The sequence below is a fragment of the Bombus flavifrons genome, chromosome 4 (genome assembly GCF_040668555.2).
Source record: "Bombus flavifrons isolate JBK064 chromosome 4, iyBomFlav1_principal, whole genome shotgun sequence".
In the NCBI taxonomy this organism is placed as follows: Eukaryota; Metazoa; Arthropoda; class Insecta; order Hymenoptera; family Apidae; genus Bombus; species Bombus flavifrons.
The window spans coordinates 18,724,665-18,734,449 of record NC_138445.1 but is presented as its reverse complement, the minus strand read 5'-3'; the positions used below and the strand labels follow the sequence as shown (position 1 = coordinate 18,734,449).

The window sequence follows — 9,785 nt, the reverse complement described above, 5'->3', positions numbered from 1 at the left end:
CGCTATCTTTTACTTTCACTCCCGTATCATGGATAAGAGTAGCTAACTTCTTCGCGCACTTCTTTTCTTTATTACACATTAACGACCAAAGATTCTCATCGGGTTCGCAACTTCCAAACGAATTTTTCGAATTAACGATCATAAGGCTATCGACTAAATGACAGAAAATCACCCGAAGAAACGGTGTATGTTCTGTTTACGTGATACAATTCTAAAATATGATAATTCTACGAAAATATATTACCTTTAAATTTTCCTTAAACTTCACCGCATAATTTTTAAACGAACCGATGTATCTACCGAAATTAATATTTCTCAGCGAATCGCGTTTCCGTTTGAAAAAGAAAAAGGGGAGGGAGGGGGGGAATCGAAAGAAGCGCGATAAAGGAAAGGAAAGGAAAGGAAAGGAAAGGAAAGGAAAGGAAAGGAAAGGAAAGGAAAGGAAAGGAATGGGAAGGAAAGGAATGGGAAGGAAAGTAGCAAAGTAAAGCAAAACGAAGAAAAGGCAAAAGACAAGAGTCGCGGGCAAAGCAAAGGCACATACCTGAACAAGTCGCTTCGCGTCGCTGCGATCGCGATTGTCGGGCCCCACGGCTATGTTAGGTTGCCGCATTCCACCTGTCAGAAGGTGGGTCCGCTCTCTCACGGACCGTAAAGGAAGCAAAGAACTCACTAACGGCAGAAAACGAATCGCGCTCCGAAACTTTCTTTCCTAACTGTCACGAAATCACCTTCGGAAACCGATCCTTTTCAATATGGCTGTGTGCATACATAGGTTCTGATCCGCTATTCGCTATACTTACGTATGTACCTCTTTAATGTCCATTTTCCGCTAACGATTCGCGCCGCATTCCTGATTCGATCGTAGAAAATTCCAGCTAGAGATCCTATCGAAACTGCCGTCGACGTTGCTTCTTGAAAAATATTTTCACCTTTCTCCCGAATCTGTTCACCAAGCACACCAGATCCTGCGCAAATGTATATCGAGAAGCACGCGTGGGTCTGGAATGTAAATGGACTGGACGATTATTAAAAAATCAAACAAAACCGACGAAGTGTACTATTTCACGATCACTGAACGCACGATCGATAACGTGATACAGTCCGCAACGTCTTTATCGAACGAACGATTCTACGGGACGTCTCCCGAAACAAAAGTCCAAACAAATTGTTGCCCGAGCAACGTTCTCCACAACATAACTGGACACCGGTAGGTAGGGGAACTGATCCGAGGAACGAGTGCTAGGGGCTAGGTAGGAGGTAGGAGCGAGTCCGAATGGCGAGAGGAAGGACGTAGGATGCCGACGAAGAAGAGGGAGGAAAGACAAAACCAACAGGAGGGGGAAAGCCTCGTACTCAACGCTGTCCTGATGAGGCAGGAGGATGGCCGGTAGGCGTTAGGGCTCAACACAGTTTTCTTCCTATGTAGCAACCTCTCTATACGCACGTGAATGTAATTGAAATATCCTTCTTTCCTTTCAGATCTTTTTTTCTATTTATTACCGTGTATACCTGTGACTCGATTTTTACCTTCCACACTAATACCCAGCAGCTACCACGTCTCAATGCCTCTCCACTTTATGTTCCTCATTGTTTACACGGCTACTTTGCTTTTTTCTTTTTTTTTTTTTTTTTTGTTTTACGCAAATTGGTTATCCTTTTTCCGTTCCTATTTGTTCTCCGTTTTTACGGTTTCTAATAAACATCCTTTTCTTTATAGTCTCGTAACGGTGTGAATCATATTATTTAAAGAGAAATTTAAAGAGAAAATTTAAAGAGAAACAACAAGATAAAAAGAAATCTACTCTTAAGGAACCGAATACACTCGTAGATATACTCGTAGGTATACTCCAAATACACTGGGACGTATCTTATACTATTTTCAGACTGTTCATTGGAAATCTAACGAACGGAAGAGACAGAGGAAATGCTAAATACAATTGAAAAAAGGAGCAGATTGATGCTCGTTAAAAGTTAATTTTTTTAATTTCAACAACTGACACGGAAAATAAATTTATTCTTACGTTAACGTTCTATCTTTCGCCTATGTTCCATCCATAGCTCATCCGCTTATCATTTTTATTTCGCTCTAACTGCAGCCAATTATTTTTTAGAATATTTTTACATTTTAGATCATCTATACAACAGTAAGGAAATTTTTAATAGTCCTACATTACAAAAAGTATATTAAAAAATTAGCTTTAAACGCTTATTAATACATATGCCATACATGCATACACGTACATACATACATGTATATCTCACTTACTCTTCTATTTCTGGTTTTTAATTTTATCCGTTAATTAATGGAAGAATCCTGAAATTAAATAGCTATAGAATTAATATTTATGATTGTTTATCAAACAAATTGAATCGATTAGAAAACAATCTGTATCATTATCTTATACGTTTAAACGTTACAAACATTTAAAACTGTATTTTACGTCAAAGTTATTCCTCATATTGCAGCGGAGAGATTAATGTAAAAAATAGCGTAAAACGTGGTTCGCGTGATCGTATACATCCATGAGAAAAGAAGAAATATTTAAATCGTCGTCACCGAGTACACCGCAAAATTACATAATATGTAATTCCTTTTACAATTGAGGCCAATCACATTGCGTAAAAGAATCTCGTCATTTACTCCGCTCTAACTGCTTCTGAGCGCGCGATTTATGCAAATCTCCAAATATACAGATGAAGATTTAAACAAAAGATATCAAGATATAATAAGGTGAACTATTTTAATAATGATATTTAATATCAGTATCGATGATTCAGTTCTGTGATTTAATTAATTTTCATCTTGTACGAATATAGCAAAAAATTACACATGTATATATATATACATATATAAAATAATAATATATGAATTTTTATTTTAAGGTATAATTAAAATATAATACAGTTTCTTCACAATTTATTATGTATATATATGTACTTTTTTTTTTTTTTTGAACCAAATATGTACATTTTTTAAATATACATAATAACTACTTTATGTTTAAAAATTAAATTTTTGATTTCTTTTCAATGATGTTGAATTATATTAAAAATGCAAAATGTAGTTATAGTTAAATATAGTTATTGTGTACTCATTGGATTCTTGTATTGCACATAGAAAATATTATACATACTTCATAGCTAGATTCCCTTGTAGTTAACCTCACTTGTGAGTTTGCCGAAAACACGTGGATCGTTAAAGAAATAAAATGGCAACAATAATGGAATTAATTAACTTTTTTGATCATGAGTCAAAAGAGTATGAAGAATTCTTGCAACACTTAATATGTTTTAACGGAGATATACCATTTGATGTAGAAGAGGTAAAATTATATTTTTGTACATAACCTTACACTTGAAAAATAATACATTTCGATCGTAATTTCAACGTAAATACACCACCCTTTTTCCAAATATATATATATAATATACAATGTACGTTTCTATTTTTAGGTTGAAAAAGTACAGAATGTCATTGTATCGACTGTAAATACCTATTTAAATCAATCACAATCTCGATGTAAAGGTTTATTAATTTTGGACTCGATCTTACCACAATGCTCGAAAGATATTCTTTTAAAATATTGCATACTATGGATGTCAAAAGCTACCCAAGTATTAGATAGTATCCATAGTACGCCACAAGAGTTATCCATTTCTTGTAAAGTTCTTGGACATCTGATTATCAGATCAAAAGATATTCCTGAGATACAAAAACAAGTATCTATGCAAAATGTAAAGCAGCTTATCAATGTAATTAGTAACTTTAGTACAGAAAAGAAATGTGGTCCGGTATATTATTTAATTGCTGTATTATTACATCGATATCCAGAAGTTTGTGAACGTTTTCAGGTAGTCGATCTTATTTACTATCGCAGAAAAGTGATGTATAGACATATTTATTTAGTGTGAAATATTTTAATATCTCAGGTGACTATAAAAAAAATAATACTACTACAAGTTGATTCTACGCAAGAAAATCTGGTTTGCGCCAGTGCAAAATGCTATGCCCTTCTGGCAAAAGCAACAGAGCGTTCGTTTAAACCTCCACCTTCGAAACCAAATTATACTGGATGGATATATAACCAAGCACTTATTTGCAATAGCTTACATGTAATAATGGATGAATTATTTTCAAACTTGACAGAATTAGAAAATGTGAACATATGGGATAAATTAGAATTACCTAATATATCTGAAGAGAATATCATTCAATTCTATTTTACACAGAAACAAAGATTTTCGAACTTGTGTTCTTATTTATCATTTATGTTATGGTAAGAGAATAATTTACAAATGTCAGTTTGTATGTAATATATTAAAAGGAGATTGTTTAAATGGTCTAAACTTTATAGTGGAGTTGATGACAAAAATTCAGTATTACCACATGAGATCTTGAAGGTTTTATGTAGAGGATTAGCGATACAACCGTCAAACATAAAAAATCAAAATTCTGTTAAAGAACAGATTTTATATCTTATTTTACCAAAACTACATATTGCTTTATTCGATGTTTTGAATTCACTAATAAATGGGTAAGAATATTATAATTTTGAAATAGCAAACTATTGTTAAAATGAAATTTATACGAGTTTAAAATATGTAGATTTAAAGAACAGTTAGTATCGTATGGATCGACGATATTGGAACTGCTTCTTCAAACATTGCAATGGACAGAGAATGCTTTAGAAAACCAGATAACGATTAGTAGAAACAAACCATTTAGGAATGTAAGGATATCTGTTTATAAATGTCTGAACTCTTGGTTAATGAATACTAATTCATTATCTGGTATAGAGACAGTTGCGGATGAATATCTTTCTTCTATATTAAAAGATATTGTACCAGAAAAAGATCGTGTTTTATTGACTGTGAGTTTATAATAGCATTTAACAAAAATTTAATTGTATTTCAATATAATGCAAACTTAATTGACTTGTTTAACGGATAAATTGGTGTCGCAGATTCAAAAAACGCAAAATTTATCAAAAAGAGCATTGAAGCGTCTCCGAGATAGTCAATATGAGAGGGGTATACATTTGAGTAATGGAATTGCTTCTAATAAAGAGCATTATCTAGATACGGATGTATGTAAAGTGGCTCTTGATGTATTGCAAAATGTATTTTTCAATAGTGGAACTCTTTTAAAACAAACATTTTTTAAGGTAAGCCTTCCATTTTCATATTTTGTTATAAAGCTTGATGCTGGATGTAATAATTGTTTCTTTTCTTTTTTCTTAGACTGTACAAAATATTGTAATACCTTTGCTGTATGACTGTTATTTGAGTACAACTGAACAAAAATTTTATAAAGAACATACTCACTGTCGTTTGTTACTATTTAGAGTATTGAGAGCTCTGCAAATGAATCCACATTCCTTAACACCTTTACCTACGCAATACTCTCTAGAGATATTTGAAATGGCTTTGAATGATAATAATTTACATATTATTCAAGAAGCTAAAGTGGCATTGGCCGAACTTGAAAAAATCACGCATCCTCATGCTCCACCTATTCAACTAACTCAAGTAGAGTAAGTTTTAAGAGTTCATATATTTGCCTAAGAATATTAATGTCAATGGCGAATAGTTTTCTATAATTTAGATTTTAAATCGAAATTATATATATTTTTCAGGACAATACATAAGGAATTTGTTACTGATGAACAAATTGTACAAGGACATAGCACAATGGAAAACGTACTTTCACCTTTTATTGAAACTATTGCAGACAAAGGTGTAGAACCATCACCAAATAAAAAATTAAAAGTTACAAATTCAAATCATAATGAAATTGTTGAACCTGGGACAGAAAATACTACTGAAGATAAACTGCATATTACACAAACAAACAAAGATATTGTAAAAGAACAAGATAACACGATAAAAGAACAAATAACAGTTACAATACAGAATAAAGATATTGTAGAAAGTGAACAAGCTGTACAAATTTCTGACGAATCAGTAAATGAAACTGCTTCAATGACAGTCGTGATTAATGATACAGAAATACCGAAATCAATGTCATCATTGAACGTTATTAAACAAACTGACGGTATTTGTATTGAAAATACGAATACAATAGGAGATATTAAGCGTAGCTCGGAAAATATTTCTAGAATATCTGAAGTAAATAAAGAGCATTTTGCACAAGAAAAAGAGGAAGAAGAAATGCTGCAATTGTTCCAGGATGTACCAAAGAATGACAGTTAATCACATCCATTTTGAACATTTTAAATTCGCGCTAAATATATTGTTATTTTATGCTTTCCGTGCATATTTTTATATAGAATTGTACTTGTGGATTATATATTTGCCTGCTGAAATTTCTTTCCAAACATAGTTTTTAATTTCTCATATTTTGTACTTTCTATCAAATCATTGATTTTTAGGATTTTTGTTTCATTCTTTAAAATTCGTTATAGAGATTTTTTAATCATAAAGCATCATTATGAGAATTTTATAATTGTATATACAATTATTTACTTCTCGATAATTTCGATAATGCGAACGTAAAGGCAGCACTAGCTCCTGTACCATGACCAAATGCTATAACTCTTTCTTTGATGTTCATCAAAATATTCTATATAACCTTCCACTTATTTAACCACTAGCATAATGTCGAATATGCCATTATTTTACCCGGTAATTCCTTCGTTCAGGAACTTAAAAATCCAAACATAAATCTGTAACATAATGTATGAAAAGTACTTTTTCTGTCTTACTATTATACAATGAAAATAAATATTATAATAATTACATTAATGTAGGTACTTATTTGTAGTTTGATTATCAAATGAACCCAATCTATATTGAATCGACACAACTTGTATTATTTTTCTTTCAATTATATTCTTTATCTCATACTGACAAGCAGAACCTCATACTAAAACCGCCCGCCCCCCATGTACGAAAATGTTAATGCCGGATATCCATTGTTAGAATTCGGGAACGTAACTGTAAATATGTTCAAAAATCTTACATTACAATCTTCGCATCTTGTAATTCTCTTGTCGTTAATTAATATTAAGTTGGAAACACGGTGGTTCCTGTTTTGTGGCATTAATTTCACCTTCCACGTGCAAAAGAATCAGTCTCTAAACGGAATAATGATCCAGGAAGTCCTGCAATCCTTATTACAGGATGTATGAGTTGATAAATTGATGTCCACATACATATATTTTATAGTGATAAAGTTTTATTGTTGTAATATATATCATTAATATGTGTCAGCTTTTAAATTAAATTGGTATAATTTGGTTGGAATAATTTAAGTTTTTACGAAAAATCATATTTTGTAAAATTTTGTTGATAAAGAAAATATTTCAATATCACCTAAAACATGAACTGCGAAAAACAAAGGAAAGCAGTGAATGAGCATACTATTATTTTTTTCATTTAAATTATTTTGATAAAATTAAAGCAAACACACAAATTAAAACTAAACTTGAGAATATTATGCAAACGCGTCTACACATTTTGCATGCTTGCATTACAATAGTCGGAACATCCGTTTCTCTAAGTATTCTTGGTATTGATAACTAACACAAGTGAGAGTTTCTATACACACACACACACACATACACACACACACACACACTATAAAATTAACAATTATTAAATTATTATTTTTATAATAAAATCTATATCAAGTATCGTTTCGTCAAAGATACATTTCAGTTTTTAAAATCAAACATTTCGGCGGGGCAGGCAGTGCAACCAATTTAAACTATACACGTTGATGTGATTTCCGGTTGTGTCTTTCTTTGTTCGACATCGGTTCGGTCGGTATGTGACGCGTGATTATGTTACATTTAAAATCCTCTTAAATTTATGAAAATAAAATGCATCTGCTATAAAACAATTGTTATTAGGACACATTTGTTAATTTTGTAGACGTTTCTGTAAATATTTTAGTTTTTAGGAAGAAAATTAAGTTAAATGTTGATTGTATCGTTTAGAGGTTATGTCGTTACGCTACGAGAATAACAGATAGTGTCACGTTTTTCACTGTTTCTAGCATTGTAAGAGCAAAATAATTTAACGTTTTATGTAATTTTGTGTATAGGATTTAAACCATGGGTCGAGTGATTCGTGCTCAGCGTAAAGGAGCTGGATCTGTTTTCAGATCCCATACGAAAAGGAGAAAGGGAGCACCAAAACTTCGCTCCTTGGATTTCTCCGAGAGACATGGTTACATCAAAGGTGTTGTGAAGGTTTGTTCAATTTTTTTATTTCATAATATGTTTAGTTAACTTTGTTTTTTTCTTTTTTTTTTTCACTTTTCCTTTTTACTGTAGATTCTTACTGTATTTTCATTTTTTTAGAAGTTATATTCACATTCATGATGAATTCTAGTTTGTCTACTTCTGAATAGACATCTGATGAATAACTACTAGAGGCTCTTTCTGACATTATTATGCGCTTTTATAAAATTATACTATAAAAAGTTTATTACTATCTTCTGTTAAAAATGATTGCATTTGCAGGATATCATTCATGACCCTGGCCGTGGAGCACCATTAGCTGTTGTTCATTTCAGAGATCCGTACAAGTTCAAAACCCGTAAAGAATTATTTATTGCTCCCGAAGGAATGTATACTGGACAATTTTTGTATTGCGGGAAGAAAGGTAAACGAAGAACTTTAGCCAGGATATATTATTTAGAATGCATTGAATTATTTATAAATGGAAGAAATATGGAAAAAGTATTGATATAAATCAATAGTATAGAATATTTTATGTTGCAGCGAATCTCCAAATTGGAAATGTGATGCCTGTTGGCCAAATGCCTGAAGGTACCATTATTTGTAATTTGGAGGAAAAAACTGGTGACAGAGGTCGATTGGCGAGGGCTTCAGGAAATTATGCTACAGTCATAGCTCATAATCCCGATACAAAAAAAACTAGAGTGAAATTACCATCTGGCGCTAAAAAGGTTATACCATCTAACAATAGAGCAATGGTTGGTATTGTTGCTGGTGGTGGACGTATTGATAAACCAATTCTTAAAGCTGGTCGAGCGTATCACAAGTACAAGGCAAAGAGAAATTGCTGGCCTAAGGTACAGTTTATCTTTTACATTACTAAATACAATATGTGCAGATTTTTACGTTTCATTAGAAAAATGTTTGTCGATGATGGTTTTTAGACATTTGAAACCTGAACAATTTGTTGTGGAAAATCTTTGAACTGAGCAAGCCTACAGTTTGATATCTATAATATGGTGTGGCATCACGGTATTGGGTCTGTAATATCTTTCCTTATTTACAGGTTCGTGGTGTTGCTATGAACCCAGTTGAGCATCCTCATGGTGGTGGTAACCATCAACATATTGGTAAAGCATCCACAGTTAAACGTGGAACTAGCGCCGGTCGTAAGATCGGTCTTATTGCTGCTCGTCGTACAGGAAGAATTCGTGGTGGAAAGACCGACACTAAGAAAGACGATTAGATTAGAGATTGATTAAACCCTGAGACTTATACAATAAAATGTTTAAAAAAATCATTCTGTCGTAATATTATTCACGTTGCCGTTCGATTCATGTCATTGAAAGATTTATTTTACAAAAGTATTGAATGGTAATCTTATAGTTTTATTTTTCTAGTATATTCAATAGTGGAATGTGAATTTAGCGTAACAATTTGGTATGAAATTTGGATGTAGTCAATATGTCGTACACGGGTACCAACCGATAATAAATTAGAAAAGTAATACAATGTGTTCGTGGATTCCATTCTAACATCATGTATAAGCCGTAAATTTTGTTCTAAACTTTAATA

At 32.3% G+C, this 9,785-nt stretch overlaps 2 protein-coding genes across 2 annotated transcripts; both read left to right on the top strand.

The window, feature by feature from the left end:
- The first annotated feature begins 3,086 nt into the window (after positions 1 to 3,086).
- LOC138178866 (proline-, glutamic acid- and leucine-rich protein 1) lies at positions 3,087 to 6,275 on the top strand. The gene is made up of 8 exons (XM_069111162.1): positions 3,087 to 3,326; positions 3,457 to 3,855; positions 3,934 to 4,280; positions 4,359 to 4,538; positions 4,610 to 4,874; positions 4,968 to 5,168; positions 5,245 to 5,537; positions 5,640 to 6,275. The coding sequence occupies exons 1-8, from the start codon at positions 3,213 to 3,215 to the stop codon at positions 6,214 to 6,216; spliced, it is 2,376 nt and encodes a 791-aa protein (XP_068967263.1). The 5' UTR covers positions 3,087 to 3,212; the 3' UTR covers positions 6,217 to 6,275.
- Positions 6,276 to 7,689: 1,414 nt separating this feature from the next.
- RpL8 (ribosomal protein L8) lies at positions 7,690 to 9,510 on the top strand. The gene is made up of 5 exons (XM_069111981.1): positions 7,690 to 7,791; positions 8,072 to 8,219; positions 8,493 to 8,634; positions 8,754 to 9,067; positions 9,277 to 9,510. Exons 2-5 carry the CDS (start codon positions 8,082 to 8,084, stop codon positions 9,454 to 9,456), a joined length of 774 nt encoding a protein of 257 aa, XP_068968082.1. The 5' UTR covers positions 7,690 to 7,791; positions 8,072 to 8,081; the 3' UTR covers positions 9,457 to 9,510.
- The last annotated feature ends 275 nt before the right edge of the window (positions 9,511 to 9,785 follow it).